The sequence below is a fragment of the Equus quagga genome, chromosome 4 (assembly GCF_021613505.1).
Source record: "Equus quagga isolate Etosha38 chromosome 4, UCLA_HA_Equagga_1.0, whole genome shotgun sequence".
In the NCBI taxonomy this organism is placed as follows: domain Eukaryota; kingdom Metazoa; phylum Chordata; class Mammalia; order Perissodactyla; family Equidae; genus Equus; species Equus quagga.
Genome location: NC_060270.1, coordinates 11,579,153 through 11,598,538, shown reverse-complemented (window position 1 = coordinate 11,598,538; position 19,386 = coordinate 11,579,153). Strand labels below are relative to the sequence as shown.

Below are 19,386 nucleotides of genomic sequence, written 5' to 3'. Positions count from 1 at the left end.
TATACTCCAATATATCCTATTGCTTGCCATTTTTATTTGTCAAGTTCAATGTTGTCATAAACTTGAGACATGGCAAAAAGAGAGGAGGGGTGGAAAAGAAGACTTAACCCTTCCTGGTCTAGCTATAGTGAATGGCTTCTCATTTTAATGCCTGCTGCTTCATTGCCACTTGTTTTTTCCTACGCCTATCTTCTGCAGGGTGAATCCTTTCAACTTTTAGGCCTAAGCCTGTTTGGGTGGATCACTTTAGAGGATGGACCTATCAGAGCTTGGAGAGGCTGCAACCTTCCTCAGAAGAAGCAAGGCTGAGCTGCTTCTGCTACAGGCCAAGGCCTTTGAAGGTAAGATTTGTGTGGGGGCCGGCCCCACGGCAGAGTGGTTAAATTTCTGCCTGCTCCACTCCGGCAGCCTGGGTTTGCAGGTTCAGATCTTGAGTGCGGGTATATTCCACTCATCAGCCACGCTGTGGAGGCATCTCACATACAAAGTAGAGAATGATTGGCACAGATGTTAGCTCAGGGCTAATCTTCCTCAAGAGAAAAAAAGAGGAGGATTGGCAACAGATGTTAGTTCAGGGTGAATCTTCCTCACCAAAAAAAAAAAAAAAAGAACAAAGACTCCTCAGGGCTGCTGGCTTCACTTTATTTTACTGCTTCTAGGTAGGAACTGAGATGTTGGGTTGGATGAGAGAAGCCATTGATTCTGGAGCCTAACTTATTTGCTTGGGATGCAATTGCCTCTATGAACCTCTGACCAAGCAGTTGAGGAGCTTGGTATGTCCAGGGTAGGAATGGAAATTCGTAAGGAAGAGCAGGAGGGCTGGAAGGCTGTTCAGGCCCAGGCCCTGCTTCCTTGGCCCTCAGACAGGTTTTCTTTCAAGGAAGCACTAACACAGACACCCAGGAGTGGTCCCAGATAGAGCCTTTCTCAGAAAGCTCTTCGTAGCAGTGAGTCCCACAGAGGAGAGAGCACTCAGACTCAGATGTAGGTGGGCTTGGTTCACTGTAGGGAAGAAAAAGGAAAAACCCTAGTGATGAGGATTTTTAGGCTGCTTAATTTTAAAATGGCTTATGATGAGGATTTTTAGGCTGGTTAGTTTTAAAACTACAGATGAGATTCAGGCTCCAAGGCATGGAATTTGTTTGCCCCTTTGTTGGGAAACATTTACATTTCTAAGGGAAACCTCTATCTGTGAAGATGCCTCCCTCTCTGTGCCAGGAAGAAGGGGGGATGGTCTTAATCTCTAGAAGCTCTTAATCAATGCCAGAGGCAAGAACTTAAGTTGGTTGCTGTCTGGCAATCTCATGTAACTGGTTTAGGGTGGTGGCATCTAACCTTTCTAACCTTTACTTAATCCGATTTGATTCTTGTCTAAAAGTCATGGGATCGCCCAATGACCAGACCCCACCTGCACTGATACCATTTTAACTTTTTTTCATGTTCTTTCCTTTGTCTTGTAAAGAGATGAATCATATACCTATGCCTTAAATTTAGCCCTAACCCTCAACTCAGGGCAGCAGCAGGAGCTCTGACTGCCCGTGGGTCCTGTCCCCACGCACCAGCTCTGCCTGCCCATGGGTCCTGTCCCCATGCCAGCGGGGGCAGCAGAAGCGGCGGCAGCAGAAGCTCTGACTGCCCATGGGTCCTGTCCCCATGCTATTCCACACTATTCTCTAAATAAAAGAGCACTATTGCCAGATCTTGAGAGTCTAAGAAATCTTTCTTTCGACTCCTCGGCTCACCGACCCCGCATCACCTAGGAAGGCAGGAGCAATGGAAGTTGTCCCCAGCTCTCCTAACCTTGGAACTTTGCCCTCTGGCTGTCTTCTAGGTCCTTGGAGTCACTCAGCCAACACTAAACAAAAGATAATTGGGAGACTTGCTACCCTCATTAATAATTTCTTGGTCATTACAGGCAAGGACAAAGGTTAATGGGAATTTACCCTCAAGATAAAGGCTGAGTTCTACATTAAATCTCGAAATAAATGTTACATTTTTCCCCCTCCCTTTATGTATCTGGGCTGCATGGTCATCTTCTGAATTTCAGCTAATTGGAGATTTAGAGTCAGAGTCACAGTGTACTCTGGCATCAGGCCACCTACATATCTTAATTCCACAATTATTCAACAGTGCAACATAAATACTGACTGAGTGTTGTGCTAGTACTCAGAGTTAGTCAGTATTAGACTTCAATATGGCCAATTATAATTCAAGCCAGTTATGTAGGTCATTTATTTCCATCATAGACCAGTCCTGGGTCAGTTCCCAGTTTCCAGTCATTGGATTTCATGACTATGATTGGATTTTAGAGTAGCTAATTATAATCCATCAAATCAAATACAATAACAGAACTATCCCTGAGGTCAGAACTGGTCATGCAGGAGCTTATTGGAGGCAGTTAGATAAGGAAGGGTGAGATCCCAGCGGTGCCGAGGAGAAAATCAAAACCAGGCCAAAGCATTAGAGATAATTGGATGACACAGTTAGTGGAATCAGCACTGTAAATAATTACTTAAAATATAACAATGCACATAATTTTTAATTGATTTTTTTTTGGCCAAACAATCCTTTCTCACAGAAATGCACTGGCAGCAAAAAGATGAGAGTCAGCAAAAGTTTTTCATCTCCCTGGGCTGGTAGACAATGGAGTTTGCCTTTTTGAACCTGGCCAAGTGGAAGCAGTGTGATGAGAGTATTTGGCAAGTAGTCTTGGGTTCAAATTCCTTGTCCTTGATCCTCTTTAGCTGAGTGATTAGAGCAAATCACTTCACTTCATTGAGCCTCAGTTTCCTCATTTGTTGAATGGGATAATAATACCTGCTCTGACTACCTTCCTCCGTGAGCACCAAATGAGAAACAAAGGTGAAAAAGAAGCACCATGTGTCGTTATGATACCTGGGAAAGAAAGCTAGACTTGCTGGGTATCAGGGAGGAAGTGGGAGTGTAGAGATAAAGACGAAACACCATTCCAAACCCAAATGTAAGTGATATTTATATTAGAACAGGTAAACAATCTATTTAGAATAATTACAAAACCTAATATAGTATTACTCCAATTTTTATCAATATCGTAGAAAAAAAGATGAAAGAAATGCTCAGATAACAGTGCTTATCTCTGAGTTGTTCTATTATGGGTGATTTAAAAAAAATTTCTGTATATATTTTTCTACTTTTTAAGTTTTCTGCAATAAGCACATGTTACCTTTATATTGGAAATATATTTAATCATCTAAAAATATGAAATCATATAGGCAAACCTCCTGAGTTTACAGATGAGAAAAGAGATGAGGCCCTTGCTTTAAGCCTTGTTACTAGTGTAGGGGAGGAGGACATTTCCTCTCCCCAAATGGGGGTTCGTCTGGCCGGAGAACCTATTAAATTCACATGAGACAGAATAGCAAGAGAAAATTAAACAAAGCTTTATGAGGAACCATGGCCCGGGGCCTTTCTTCCCAAAGGAAGAAAGGGCACCGAAGAAGTGGGGTGCACATAGTGGTTATATACCCCCAAACGGGGTGTTTCACATGTGATTGAAATGTCCCTCCCACAATAGTCACAAGATTGCCCTGTCAGCACAGCGCTTGATGGACACAGCAGGTAGTGGTCTGCTATCTCGGTGGGCGTAGCAGGAGGCAAGTCTATGTCTGGAGCTGGGCGGTCACAGGTGAGCGCAGCAGCAATCGGTTCCCAGCCTAAGGAAAGCTGCTTAATCTTTAAGAAATGCCAACGTTGGGAGGGGGAGGGAAGTCAGTTACAGGAGGTTACCAGACTAGCACAATAAAATGCAGATTTTATGTCCTTGCCTTTGGTATTCATTAAGAGTTTTTAGAGAGAAGGTCATCTCCTTTCTTCTTCCTGGTACAGAGAGGGAGGCACCTTTTACAGATAGAGATTTACCTTACAAATGTAAACGTGTCCTAAGGAAGGGCAAGTTCCATTCCTCAGAGCCTCCTTCCCTGTCCCAGTTTATCAAAAGCAATCAGCCTCAAATAATCCTGATGCCAAAGAGACATATCTTGGGGTGGCCAATTTCAGGTCCCCACACTAGCAAAGCCAGGACTAAGATCTGGCTGGACTCAAATCCAACGCCATCTGCATTGCCATCTCTGCAATTTTTCACGAATGCAAAGAATTAAGAGTTGACTGAGTTCCCTTTACATTGTCTTCAACAACATCCCTGTCAGGCACTGGGCCTCAGGTGAGGGTTTTGGAAAATTCTCCTCTCCCACTGTTTCCAGGGGCGATAAAAGAAAAAGCTAATCATCAGCAGGTGATGACCCTAATCCTTGAGAGGAAAACTGGAGAAAAAAAGCTAAGCGTATAAGATAGAGGAAGCATGCTGTAGAGGGAGAGCCTTGATTTAAAAGATAGGTGATCTAATTTCTGGAGTCATTATTCTATTGACTGCCACTAATTAGCTATGTGACTTATGGACAACTCTTAATCTCTTTTCTCAGGTTCTTTTTCTAAAAAAAAAAGAAAAAAGGAAATCTGTGTCAGGTGATATCTATGTTTCTTTCAAGTGATTACATTTGGTTTAAAATGCAGTGCATTTACCTTATCCCACAAAACGTGTGTGAAATGGGTGCTTTTCAAAAACAAGCCTGTTTTCACAGACATAACACAAAGCAAAATCCATTTTTGCAAAAAGAGGCCAAAATAATAAGTACAATGCAAAACCAGTCTTTAAAATGCAAATGACAAGGAGAAGCAAATGCAAAATCAGTCAGATAGGAATGCAAAAATCCTCTTGCCAGCAGTTTCAGTGGTGGATTGGTTGTAATCAGGGAAATGAGGAAAGGAGCACAGTGTAGACTGTGGTGTCAAGAAAGTAGTGAGCAGCCAAATTCTTTTCAGAGACAAGCATGGCGGAGGAAGGGGAGAGTGCTGCCCGACTTCACCTCCTTCCTGCACTCTGCCCCGAGTTCTACTGCCCTCTCTGGAAAGAGCATCTGGTGAGGGCCGCCTGTCCTGCAGCAATGAGGCCTCCCTGGTTTTTGTGATTCATGTGGTCAGGGTGGTGGTGGTGACAGAGTTGGCATGATCTGCCAGGGCTTTCATCTTTGCGTCCCTCAGCCATGCGTTCAGATTTTCCCTCTTCCAGCCATACGCTCTCCTCTGCCCCCTCCCCTTATCTTCCTGAGGACCTGTGACTGGGAACTTCCGTGAGCTTCTGGTAAGACTCATTTTCTTTTAAAGGTCTGTTTCTTATTTATCTTCCCTGGCTACCTGCCTCAGGTCGGGGAGTACTTGAGAAGATATCTCAGGTATACGTGAGTTCTGGCTCATTGCACCTGAAAACTCTTAGTGGTTAATCCCTTTGTGGAGGGCTGCTTTGTTAGGGATGGGACATGGGGGTGAGGAGGATGAGGAGGGAAAAATAACATATGGGAGAAAATAATAGGAATCAGTTGTGCCGTATGACAAAAATAGCCCATATTCTCTCTCCTCAATCCTCCCCCCTCCAATTCTACCATGTAATTCTCTTAGCAGGCTTTCATTCCAAAACGAAAATTAAAAATAAGGTCTAAAGAAACCCTGAAGGACAGACGTGACCACTAACCTATATTTTCACTTAGTTGTAACTTTCTGAGTGAAGGGTTTTGGAGGAGAGCTGGGAGGAGTAAGAGCATCAGGTAACCACCGGGGACCTAGGATTGTGAGTGGGAGGTAAGTGTTAGGTTGGGGGGGTGGGTGAGGTGTAGCAACATGGTCTATGAGGTTCCCAGCCTCTGCTTGCTCAAATGTTTCTTGTTCCTACAGAATCACTGTGTGGGAGTATCTTCACGATGACCGCTCATGGTTTTATCTAACTTTGCAATTTCCTATATTGGTGACTCCAAGTCAACAAGCAGGATTAGCAGAAACGGGATCATACCTATTCGTATGAAAGTGTCCAATGTGTATTTTGTACAAGTACTGTATTATAAACCTTTTTTTTCTCTATAGGGAAGAAGAAATGCTGGATTCGTGATGGCAAGAATGCTTATGTTGAGGCTGAGGTTAAAGGGAGTGGAGATGATGGCGAAATCATTGTTGAGACAACAGATGGAAAGGTAAAGGGATTTTATTTCATCTTAGGGATGACTAAATTCTCTATGTTATAAAATAATTAAATGTGTCCTTTCTCTGATAGTTTAATTAAAAATCTGGAGTAGGAGATGCCACTGATACACTTTGGAAACCTCATTCATCTCTAAGAAGCTCCTCCACTTACATCAAAGATTTAATGACCAGCACTGAGTAAATCAGAGTAAAATGATTGCCAGTGGTCAAGATCGTTGAACCTAGAACTCACAACCTTTCCCACTTCTTTTATCAGTTTCAAGTGTTTTTTTTTAAAGTGCCCCTTGGAGTGCATAGTGATCTAAGGTACTATGAAGCAAGCTGTGTTTGTTTTGTAAGGTGAAGAAAGAGAGGGATAATTTGAAGAAGAGTAGATTGCATCAGAGAAGCCAAGACATGAGGGAATGGTCAGTAATGTCAAATGTTAGAGAAAGAGATTAAGGACTCGGAGAAAGCCTTGATTTCAGAAATAGGAGGTTATTTATGACCTCTGGAAGAGCAAGCCAGGGCCAGTGTTGGCACATAAGCTAGACTATAAGGGCTCATAGAGGGCATGTGTAGTGAGGCTATAACAGATCCCACTCCTCCTCCCTGTCACCAAGGCACCAGGGCAACAGGGTACCCCTGAGCAGACAGCCACTCTCAGACCCTTTGCCTACATCACTGCCCTCAGGTGGCTGCCAGCCTCATGGCCGTGCGCTGGGCGCTGTGTCTGGCCTGACTCGGATGACGCATTCTCATAGATTTTACAGATGATTCCCTGGTCACATTCACTTTTCCGATCTCCCAATTCTACCCCAACTCCATAAAAAACAGGAATAGTATCCTATAACAAACAGGTATAATGATTATCAAGAAAGTTTTTTCACAGCTTTGCCTTTGTATTGGGATAATCTTTGTATCTGTATGATCTAAAGTATTGCCATTTGAGTTACAAAATTCTGGAGGCCACTCATAAACTATCTCTCATGGTGTCTTAATATGCCTTCCTGACAGTATCTGGACACTAAAAGTCCCACACTAGGTAGATTTTATATGAGTAACTAATGGAATTCAGGGAGGAACTTGAGCCTTCTCAACAGGAACATAAATAGGTAGGCAAGGGAAAATTCAGAATGTCCTAAATAAGGAAACAGAGGGATTCAATTAGGGCCATTTAGCCATGGGACAGTCTCTTATTAAAAGAGAGAAAGCAAATTTGAACATCTAGTTTCCATCATTTTTCATGCCACCTTTTTTTAACAATTTTATTGAGATATAATTTACATGTCATATAGTTCACCTCTTTAAAGTATACAATTCAATGGTTTTTAGTAGATTAAAGAACTGTGCAACTATCACTGTAATCTAATTTTAGATGATTATCAACCCCCAAAGAAAGCTTGTACCCCCTTCACAGTCACTCCCCTTTCTCCCTCCCCTACCAGCCCCAGGAAACCAATGATCTTTCTTTCTCTATAGATTTGCCTATTTTGGCATTTGGGATAAATGGGATCATACAGCATATGATCTTTTGTGTCTGGCTTCTTTCTCTCAGTCTAATGGATTCAAGGTTTATTCATGTTGTAGCATGTATCAGTACTTCATTCCTCTTTATAGCTGAATAATATTCCATAGTATGGATATACCACATTTTGTTTGTTCATTCATCAGTTGATAGACATTTGGGTTGTTTACATATTTTGACTGTTATGTTCACATGTTTGGGTATTTCATGTTTGGCTATTTGCCATGAACATGCATATGCATGCTTATGTGTGGACATATGTTTTAGTTTCTCTTAGGTATATACCTAGGGGTGAAATTCCTGAGTCATATGGTAACTGATATATTTAGTGCTTTGAGGAACTCCCAAACTGTTTTCCAAAGTGGCTGCATCGTTTTATGTTCCCACTAGCAGTGGATAAGGGTTGTAATTTCTCTACATCCTCACTAACACATGTTATCTGTCTTTTTGATTATAGCCATTCTAGCGGGTATGAAGTGGTATTTCAATGTGATTTTTATTTGTATTCCCCTATGACTAATGATGTTGAGCATCTTTTCACATGCTTATTAGCTATTTGTGTACCTTCTTTGGAGAAATGTCTACTCGAACCCTTTGCCCATTTTTTAATTAGTTTATTGCTTTTCTATTATTGAGTTGTAAGAGTTCTTTATACATTCTGGATACAAGTCTCTTATCAGATATATGATTTGCAAATATTGTCTCCCAGTCTGTGTATTGTCTTTTCACTTTCTGGATGGTGTCCAACTCAGTTTTATTAGGCCTTCAGATGAGAAGCTTACTCTTCTGAGCACATTCTCCAAGACTGCTGTGTTTTCACTGCGTTAAATACTTAACAGTATTTATGGTGACGTGTAAACATAATATGGTTACAACTATGATTTTCAAAAGAAATCATCATAAGAAGAGCAGGAAAGCAATAAATTAATGATGTAGAAAGAGGAGACTAAAGTGGTTTGTTTTGTCCTGTTTGTCCTTCCACCATATAATGAGAGCCCATTCCTCCAGCCTCACTCTGCATCTCCCTGGCTCCAGCCGTCCTCCTTCTGATGTTAGAAGTGACTACATTTCCAATCACTGTTGGTCTTGGTAACATTAGCTGAGGCAATCAAGCCAGTGGGTGTAGAGTAATACTTACGGGAGAAAGTTGGTAATGAAAGAAGAGAGAATAATAGAATGAGAGCTAAGGGGAGGTATTTGAAGATGTAAGAGACCCGATTATGTTCTACAGAAGAGAAGGAGTCCTTGAAACACAAAAAATGAAGGGAAGAAAAAAAAAAGGGGTTACTGTTGGAACAATGTCAAAGAAGTCTGTGGGTAGGAATTGGATCAAAAATACAGAGAGAGTGAGAACCTTAGAAGAAGAAGCCGTCAGCAACTAGGATTAAATGGAGCAATCAGTTGATACCAATATTTGTGAATCAAGGAGAAGGGCTATAGGGAATTGTGTTAGGAAACTTTTGAGAGCAACTCTAAGCCACTATTTGGTAATAGCAAGGCATCTATATTAAGAGATTAATATTGAGTACCTATCCTGTCCCTAGCCTTATGATAGGTGCTTTAATAACTATAGAAGGAGAAAACATCAACACTCCTTAACTTAAGGTGCTTATAATCTAGCAGGGAAATCGTCTAACACAGTCAATTATTAAAACATACACAAGAGTTAATGATGTCAAGTTAGTATGGGTTGTATACATGGTAAAAGACTTTAAAAAAATGAGCTGGGGGAAGAGGGGAGGGTTGGAGGGAAGAGGATAGGGCTTGAAGTAAGTCTAAAAGGATGAGTCTGCTTCCTTGATTCTTCACTCCAGATTCCTTCTTCTACCCTCCAGGATATATTGAGACGTCTAGAGAGGGGCCAGAGCACGTGTAATGTGATGTGTGTTCTCTCAGAGGCAATCAGAGTCGGCGGGAGCCGCAGGATTAGAGCACTGCAATTTAGAAAAGTTTGATTCAATGGAACACTTTTTTTTTTTTAAAACTTCAGGCAAGGAGAGAGCCTGGGGAGGAGGAACACCTATTTCTCCCATTGAGGTTGGTTTAACTTCTGGCCCCATCCTCCACTGAGGCATATTTTTCTTGACTCTGAGAATTCTTTCCAATATATGGCAAAATGAATGAGCAGAGAAGAAATAGGGGAAAATATCTTCTATTTTTCTCCTCTCTGCAGAGTCTGAGCGTCAAGGAAGACGAAGTCCAGCAGATGAATCCTCCAGAGTTTGAAATGATTGAAGACCTGGCCATGCTGACTCACCTCAACGAAGCCTCTGTGCTGCATACCCTGAAGAGGCGCTATGCCCATTGGATGATCTATGTATGTAGACATGCTTTGCTGCTGAAATATCATGTTGGCACTCATACCGGCGATGTCCCAGCCCTCTATTGGGTGAAAAAGACACATTGAATTTAAGCACACTCATGGGGGATAGTCCTTGAAGAACGCCCACTGGGAAGGGACCTTATCTTAGCTGTTCCCCAATTTTATTTTGTCCGTATTCATAGGTCGAGGTATGCCGAGGTATGAACTTTCCCATAGGTTTTTGTGCTAAAACAAAGGCATGAGGCTTAGAGCCTGATAGAGCAGTGTCCAAATGCCAGCTCTGTCACTTACTAGTTGTTAAGTTTCTTATCTTCTTGAAGTCATGTTATCTGTACAGTGGGATAAGAATGCCTGTCTCTCCACGGTAGCTTGGAGGATTAAATAAAAGAACGCAGGGGGCCAGCCCCAGTGGCCCAGTAGTTAAGTTTGGCATGCTCTGCTTCAGCAGCCCAGGCTCAGTTCCCAGGCGCAGACCTACACCCCTTGTCTGTCAGTGGCCATACTGTGGCGGCAGCTCACATCCAAAAAGAGGAAGATTGGCAGTGGTTGTTAGCTCAGGGAAAATCTTCCTCAGCAAAAAAAAAAGTAGGTAAAGCATGTAATATAGTGCCTATTACCTAGTTCTATAAATGGAAAGATTTTTTTCTTATAATCACTAACTTGGTGATGGTTGGTTGCTCAGATTCTTTGATTTACTTGGAACCTGTTTAGCAGAAGCAGCACTGAGTAGATTAGGCTAGGATGAAGGCGTTTGGGACCTATTGCTGTAAAGCCTTGACATGCAGCCCACGTGCTCCTTGGCTCCCTGATTCGCCAGATGACTGTATTGGTTCCCCTGGGGAACTGTAACAAAATTACCACAAACTGAGTGGCTTAAAAGAACAGAAATGTATTCTGTCACAGTTCTAGAGGTCAGAGTCCCAGATCAAATCCATTCAGCAGAGCTGCACTCCCTCTGGAGCCTCTGGGGGACAATCGTTCCTTGCCTCTTCCAGTTTCTGGTGGCTATTGGCATTCCTTGTCGCTATGTCACTCCGATCTCCACCTCCGTCTTCACATTGCCTTCTCCTCTGTGTGTCCATGTCCTCTCCTTTGTGGCTCTTGTGGGGAAATGAGCCATTGGATTTAAGGCCCACCCGAATATCAGCTTGAGACCCTTAACTTCATTACAACTGCAAAGACTTTTTCCAAATAAGACGACATTCACAGGTTCAGGGAATCAGGACATGGGCATATCTTTTGGGGGCCACAATTCCTCCACTACAGTGACTGAGTGGCCCACATGAGCTCTTCCCCTTCAGTGCTTTACATGTCAGGTTCCTAATGTTGCTGAAGCACAGACTCTCTTCTGCCTCGAATGCCTGATAGCTGTTTCTGAAACCCACAGGCCTGCTGTTAGCGTCCTCGCGGTCCTCAAAACGTGTGTGTGTGTCAGACGTGTTAGTAGTTAACAGATCTCCCAAGGGGGAGGTGATCCTAGGTCCCATTGTTACTCTAACCTAGTTCTGTCTCTTCCTGTTAGAAGTCCCTTCTCTGCAAGAATCCAAAAGCTCCCCTCCTTTGAATTCCTTTAAGTAAATATTTGAGCAAATGTTACCCGACAGCGAAAGAGCTGACAAACCTGGAAGTATTTCTAACCTGTTTTCTGAAATCTTTTCTTATCTTCCCTCAGACATATTCGGGTCTCTTCTGTGTGAGCATAAACCCTTACAAGTGGCTTCCAGTGTATCAGAAAGAAGTCGCGGCTGCCTACAAAGGGAAGAGGCGATCACAGGTGCCCCCTCACATCTTCGCTGTGGCTGATAATGCCTTTCAGGATATGCTTCACAGTAAGTGGCTGCCCTACAAAATGAAAGGTAAAAATATCTGATCTACTTTTTCTCTGTGTCACTAAGAGGCACGTAGGCATTGTGAAAGGAGCATGACCTTTACAGTTACCTGACCACTTGAAGCCTCTGTTTCCTTCTGGATAAAACGTTGGCAAAATAGAGCCTACCTCCTAGGGTTAGAGGAACAATTAGCTCACATGTCAAATTAAGTGAGATGACACATTGAAAGTGATCAGCCATGTGGCTGGCCCGGAGTAAGCCCCCTGTAGATGGTAGCTTTTATTACATAAAGCGCCTGCTAGAGTTTCTGGCACAAAGAAGTTTTTCTGCAGCTATTATTACCCCATGCTTCTTAAAAGGTTTAAAATGGCAAAAATGTCATCATTAGTCAGTTATCGTTTGTATCTGGAGCAAGGAAATAGGCCTAAAATTTGTATGTTCTTGTGACTGACATACATTGAGCAAGAGAAAATCTGTTTTACTCTGTACCATTTAAATGGTATTTTTTCTAACTGTATACAGAGTGAATCCTTTCACTTGTGTCTGACTTCAAACTGCAACCAAGGAAATTTTGAATAAGTTCCCGCCAATATGTAAAAGCTCTGGCAGAAGAACGTTCTGACGTTTTCCTTTCTTTTGCAGCTCGAGAGAATCAGTCTATACTCTTCACGTGAGTGTTTGCCTTGCTTTTTCGTTTTGGGCAGCAGTGAGAGTTTCAATGGAAACAGACACCCACATTTCCCTGGGAATGAAACACAAATTGGCCATCTTTGAATTGTTTGCTCTTTAGACACAGGATACATTCTAGGCAAGAATAAGATATTCAGCAAATTGTCATAACACTTTAGTCAGTGATTACTCCAAATATGGTGCCAGCTAGGCTGCCTCCACCATTTTAGAAGATCTTTAGAACCCACAGTGCACAAGCTAGTCTTAGTCATCTTCTTGGTGGAGAGAGCTCCCTGTATCAAATGACCATTTTCTTTCTTTCACTTTTTTTGCTGAGGAAGATTGGCCCTGAGCTAACATCTGTGCCCATCTTCCTCTGCTTTATATGTGGGACGCCTGCCACAGCATGGCTTGACAAGCAGTGCCATGTCCGCACCCAGGACATGAACCAGTGAACCCCGGGCTGCCAAAGTGGAATGTGTGAACTTAACCGACGAGCCACTAGGCTGGTCCCTCAAATGACCATATTAAAAGGGGTCTGGACTGGCTAGTTAGGTAGAGAGACTGAAAGCCCAATGGATATGACCATGAAACAGATCACTTGTTGTTGTGGGCAGCCAGATTGGGGCAGGTCAAGGTACATTATGTAGTGGGAACTAAAAGATGGTGAGACTTGGAGGAACAAGAAAAGGGGGTGAGAGGGAGGAAGGGGGGAAGACTTCAATGATACCATATTGTATGCTAATTTTGATGAGAAGAGCATTGGCTGTCCAGGTGAACTGTCAGCATGGTGGCTGAGGGGATAGGCTGAGACTCAAGAGGCAGTGAAATGCTCAAGTCCCTAATCTTCCTATGCAATGATGATGCCACCTCGTGTGTTGGGCTCTCCGCTGGCTTCCGCCACCCAAAGAAGAAGAATAAAGTCTCAGAATCACAGATCTGGAAGGGCGGTTAGAGTTCAGTCCTTTGCAGAGAGGATAGACTATTTTCTGGAGTTTCAGACAGATAAAGGCAGATCTTGATCCTATGATACTTCGAGTGATGAGGCTATAAATTCACCACTGTGTTCTCCCCACATTACAAAGTTAGCTGGTTATCAAAGGTAAAAGAGAAGCGTAAAGCCCAGCTGCCCGGAGAAATGATTGGTCGGCCCTCTTGAGGGAGAGGGCTGGAGCTGGACGTGTGGTGGCCTTAATATGCGAAAATCTCTTCGACAGTTGGTAATGAGGAGACCTATCTCTATTTAGTGGAGGTGTTCTTAAGCTTTTTGTAACAGGACCGTGAGGAGTAGGCTTCTTGTTTTTATAAAAATCTTTGATCTTTCTCCACTCCAGACTTTTGCTCGTTCTGTTTTTCGAGCTTGAGATGCCCCTCCCCTTCTCCCAATTAAATGTCTACATCTCTTTCAAGTTCCATCTTAAGTTCCACTTTTCCATAAAACTTTCTCTTCTTGCCTTAGCCTATATAATTAAAATTATTTAATTTTCTTTGCTTTTATAGTTCAAACCAGCTAACCGTGTCACTGAATTTCTAATCACAGAGGAGAATCTGGTGCTGGAAAGACTGTGAACACGAAGCATATTATCCAGTATTTTGCCACCATGGCAACGATGGGGGAATCCAGGGAAAAGCTGGTGAGTGTTCGTCTGTCTCAGCTGGAGAGTAAGGTGCTTCCATCCAATGATCGTGGAGACTGCCTTGACCACTTAAGGGGAGCATGAAGGGGACAAGGGGCATAAAACGATTAGAAAATTTTAGAAAAGTCTTTTTTCCTATCTTTTCTTTGCCTCTTGAGAGGATCATCAAATACTCCAAACCAGTAACCCCGAAATGGGAAATTACATAATTGTTTCAAATCTGCTTCAGGGGTATTTACTGGCCTGATTTTTGTTGGCTGGACCCTCTAAGAATTAGGCACTTGAGATCTAAAGCATCTTTCCGAAAGACTAGGGATGACCTTCCCTGAGGTTATCAGGGCCTTGAATGGCCACTTTTCATATTCCTGAATCACTTTAGCTGCTGTGAGATGCCAGACTCCCAGAAATGTGCACCAGGAGAAGCCTGCCTCCTTCACCACTAACTCCTGGATCAAATCACAAACACTCGACGGAGTGTTTAATTACATTCCAGGTTCTGAAAAACTTTACTGTCTCTCTCTATTTAATTATTTTTAGCCTTGGCTATTTTTAATTTAGCTTACTTTGTTTAGCTCCATTAACAGGTCGATGGATTTCATAATAATTGAGAATAACTAGACCGTGAGAGTTGACATGCAAAATAAAATTGGATAATGCTGAGTGGAACTCAAAACCAACGAGTTTTCGAGCTGTTAGAGCCTCTCATCCTTCTATGTCTGACGTTCTTATTTTCCTTTTTCAATTTGAGCCTGGATGTTTCCTGCCATTTTTGCAAAGTGAGAAGTATATCAAAATGGCAATCTGGTCCAGTTTTCAAACCATGGAAACTTTCTTTTCCAACCACCACATTCCTGAATTTGGTTGATTTCTTTAGGTCTCATTGAACTCTATTATACACTAGATGCTACTTCATTCTTGTGTTCATTTTCAGTTGTTTGGTGTGTGTTTGTTTGGTTTAGCCATTAAGCTTTATGATAATATATAACACAATGCATAATATGTAACACTTCTATGAAAATCTTTACTCCTATAACCCTTTTACCTATTTAAAGGACAGTAGACCCATAAAACTTAGAAGGGAGATAATTTGTAAATAATAAATTCTTGAATAACATATACTATATAATTCCCCCAATAGCATGGGGCTTTAAGGCTGAGTGGAAAAACGACAAAGCCATGTTGCAATGTGGGTGCCGAGTGGTTTTTCAGACCTGTTCTGTGCAGATGACTTGCTTTGCCCCATCAGTCTGAGCACACATGATTCAAGTTCAAGACCAATACCACTACAAGTCGCTGCTTGGTATGGACCTCTAGATTATGCAGGAATACAATTTCATAATGCCAAAACTCTGCTGTATTGTCTTAGGATAAATTTCCAGATGCAAGGATTAGATGGGAAGAGGAGATGAACATTGAGGGAGAATATATGGAGTGAAGTTTGGAAGTAGACTTTTGTTGTTGCTGTTTATTTTGGGAAATATTCATTTTCTTTTCCTACGCAGGCCAATGCCACCCCAAAGAGAGTATTGCAAATAACTGAGTTCCCACATATATTCATATGGGTGTTGGAGATTATGTCAGTCTCTCATCCATGTATTTTTCTGAGTTCCCATTCCAAAATAACATTTTATAACTAAAATCGAAGCAGCTTTTGGCTACTGGTTGTCAAAGGAAGAGTGAGGTTTGGCCTGGGCGTGGAGGGTTTGCCCCATTACAGAATTCTGACAACTTCATCAGCTGTTCTTCTCTTACCTGGATCTCAGGGGACTTCAGAAGATCTACTCATGCAAGTGAATCCTATCTTGGAAGCGTTTGGAAATGCCAAAACCCTGAGAAATGACAATTCCTCTCGTTTTGTAAGTAATATGATTGAGCAGTATGTGAGTCTTTAATTTTTAAACAAATGGTAAAATTCATATCTATGCACATAGGTCTCAAAAAAATTTTCTAGAACATCAAACAAGGGCTTTGATTCAAGTTTATTATATTGTTAGATTACTCAAAAAATTTACCAGCTTCCTCATTAAGACATTTAAAACTATATATAAATATGTACCTGCGAATCTTCTATTTATTTGGCCCATTTCAGGAAGAAATTATTTATCTTAGTTTCAAATTTCTCTGCACTCTCAGTAGGGAAGCTCACCCAGCAAAGTTTAATAATGTTTATATATTTTATTACATTTTGCAGATTTGAAAGTACTTTCTTTTTCATAATTTCCTATACTCCTTATAACAAGTCAATTTAGGAAGCGCTTCCTAATCCACTTTCTATAATTATTGTTCCTACTCTTGCCTACGGCCCCTCTACCCTTGCATATCTTTCACTGGGGATTTTTTTCATTGGGTTAAAGTATTTTTTAAAGTAGCTTTTGATAACTAGCAGTCCCATTAATAGAGGAAGAATTTGGATTTGTTAGTTTCACAAATCCATTTGATGCCGAGTGAGTGGCAGGGAGCCACTATATAATTTGCAAGGAAATTTGCAGAAAGCTTCCTGTTTGAGCCTCTGGGCATACTTAAATAGCAGTCTCATGCTGATTTGGCTGTTGGAGCTGCCCCACAGGCACTTACATCTGCCTGCAAGTACGCCTGCAGAGCAGGCGCTCATCCTGGTTTGTGAAATGACTGCTGGATTTGGGATTTGTTAGAATGTGAAGGGATTTTCTGCTGAAATATGAAAGAAAAAAAGCTGAAAAAAGAAGAGAGGGAAAAAGAAAGAGAGGGAGAACAAGAAAGATGAAAGAATAAAAGAAAGGAAGATAGAAAAGAACAACAAGTAGAAAGAAAGAAAAATAAGGAAAGGAAGCAATTGAAATAGAGGGAAAGAAAGAAGTGGAGAAGCAAAATAAACAAAGATGGATGAGTGGGAGGAGGGAAAGAGAGGAAATAGAGTCCAGAAAAAATCTGGGTTAAAGTCTTTCAATTAACATTATGTATGTATGTATACATATATGTATACATGTGTATACATATACGTGTACAAATCTGTGTGCACACGTGTGCATGTCTATATGTTTACATATACATGTGCATGTTTGTGTGTGTGGCTTCCATTATCCTACGTTTTTTCACTTAATGGCTCAATCCGCCTGTATGCAGCCACTCCATTTCGCACCAGGCTGCTGGTCTGCTCTGCCTCCTTCCGCCCATGGGCCGACCTCCGCCGGGCTGCCTCCCCCACTGTACCAACATCCTCATCTCGTAGGCTCTAGCTGCCCCTGGACAGCCACCTTGGCTGCATATGGTGTTCCAGTGGCTCTGTCACCTCTGGGCAGCCTTTCTGCCCCACTAGATCCTGTCTTATAGGTTCTCATTGAGAAGGAAGGAAGGGAGCCCCATCTATCATTTATGTCAAAGTGGAGTTTTGAAACATAAATTAGATCGTGTCGCTCCTCTCCTTGAAACCTCCCAGGGTCTCCGGAGCACACATGAACTAAAACCCTCCTCCTTCCTGTGGCCCATGTGGCTTACATGATATGGTACCTGGTGCCTGTCTACCTCTCAGACTGAGTTGTATGCCCCCTTTCTCTTAACTCACCAAAATCCTGCATAACTGGCTTTTCTTTTGATTTCAAAACATTAGAGCTGTTGCATTTGCTGCTTACATCTAGAAACAAGAGTTGGGACCACACCTATTTTTCTGATGTGGTATCTTCAGTGCCCAGCAGCTCTCCTGGATCATGGTAGATCCTCAACAAACGTTTGTTGAATGAATGAAAGACTACACTAAGCAGATTCTATTTTTTCTCATTTCACTGAAGCCAGAGAGATCCACTAATGCACACACCAGTACTCATCTAGTAATTGGCAGCTCTGAGACTGGAATCCAGGATGACTACCAGTCCTGATGACCATTCTGGCTGCCTCCCAACATCCATTAACTGGTGCCACCTTAGACCCGTGTTGCATTTTTTTTAACTCTTGGAGAAGTAGTCGCTTTGGGATTAATGTGTAAAATGAAGCCATTTCAACTGTTTAGCGTGTTTGAGTAGCCGACTCTGTTCTGTGCCCACTTAGGGCAAATTCATCAGGATGTACTTTGGTGCCAGAGGCAAGCTGTCATCTGCCGACATTGATGTCTGTAAGTAGTCATTGTCCTAGCTGATTACTTTTCTTGTAAGTTTTGCAAGAACACCTAAATATGGATCTTTATCCATTTCTCATCATGCAGATTTGCTTGAAAAATCCCGGGTGATTTTTCAGCAGCCTGGAGAGAGAAACTACCACATATTCTATCAAATTCTGTCTGGAAAAAAAGAACTTCACGGTAAGTGTATTACTTTACAGCTAAGGGTTGTTCCAAACAAGAGACAGGAGTCCAATTATCGGGGCTGGAAGAGTGCTGTTTACTCAGCCTCTTGGGCCCCAGAGAACTCAGTGTATTTGTCCTAAAATGTCAGGAATTAAATCCATTATAGAATGAGTGTTCTATAATTTCATATGGATAGAGAATAAATAGTAACACTTTTTTCCAATTTGGTAGTGTTTGAAGGTGGGTAGGATACTCAGCAGATTTAAATGAATCTGTGTGTGTGTGTGTGTGTGTAAAAAGTATTAGATCATTTTAGGCCTTAAATGATTAGAACCAGGGGTGGTATAGACAAGAGGCCAAAGGTGGGAGGTATCACCATGGTGTGAAGTGGTCAATGGGGGTTTTATAAAGAAGAGAGCATTTGGGTTGGGATATGAAGAATGGGAAAGGAATTTAAGCAGAGAAATGAGTGGAGGGTATTTCTGGTAGGAGGAACAGTGTACACAATGGCAGGGAACGGCAAGGCAAGATCAGGGAACAGAGAGACCAGGTTGGCTGGAGGAAGGATTGGCATAAAGGAACAATGTAGATTTTGTTCTGGTGGTTTCTGAACTCAGGGAGTTGGGAGGGTGTGTGCACGTATGTGTGTGTGTGTGTGTGTGTGTGTGTCTGTGTGTTGTGGGGTGGGGTGGGGTAATGGGAGGTTATGACTTGTTAAGGGCAGTGACAGTTAAGCTAGTGTGATGGGCAGGGTGGACTGGATGCACAAATACTAGAGGGAAGTGATTGCAATAGTCCCAGTATGAGATGACAAGTCTAAGGTAGTGTCCGTGGGAATTGGGGAAAAAGGGGGTGAATTCACGGAAGAACAGTCAGGTCTTGGCAACGACTGAATGTAGGAATGACGGACGGTGATGAGTCAAAAATACTCCCAAGTTTTGTGATTTGACTAGGAAAAAGGTAGTGCCATGAACAGAAATAGAAATGCAACTTGTTGGGTAGTAGAATGCATTTCATGTATTCATTCAACACATATTTATTGTGGGGCAGTGATGTGTGCACCAGGCACTGTTTTTTTTTTTTTTTTTTTTTTTTTTTTT

At 42.1% G+C, this 19,386-nt stretch overlaps 1 protein-coding gene across 1 annotated transcript in view; it reads left to right on the top strand.

Moving 5' to 3' along the window:
* Nucleotides 1-215: 215 nt before the first annotated feature.
* Nucleotides 216-19,386, top strand: part of MYH15 (myosin heavy chain 15) — a 130,023-nt gene continuing 110,852 nt past the window's right edge. The window contains exons 1-9 of the mRNA XM_046657871.1: nt 216-341; nt 5,950-6,056; nt 9,747-9,890; nt 11,569-11,725; nt 12,368-12,395; nt 13,935-14,028; nt 15,795-15,887; nt 18,052-18,115; nt 18,206-18,301. Of these exons, the coding sequence (XP_046513827.1) occupies nt 254-341; nt 5,950-6,056; nt 9,747-9,890; nt 11,569-11,725; nt 12,368-12,395; nt 13,935-14,028; nt 15,795-15,887; nt 18,052-18,115; nt 18,206-18,301 (871 nt within the window). The 5' untranslated portion in view covers nt 216-253. The remainder of the gene's footprint in view (nt 342-5,949; nt 6,057-9,746; nt 9,891-11,568; nt 11,726-12,367; nt 12,396-13,934; nt 14,029-15,794; nt 15,888-18,051; nt 18,116-18,205; nt 18,302-19,386) is intronic.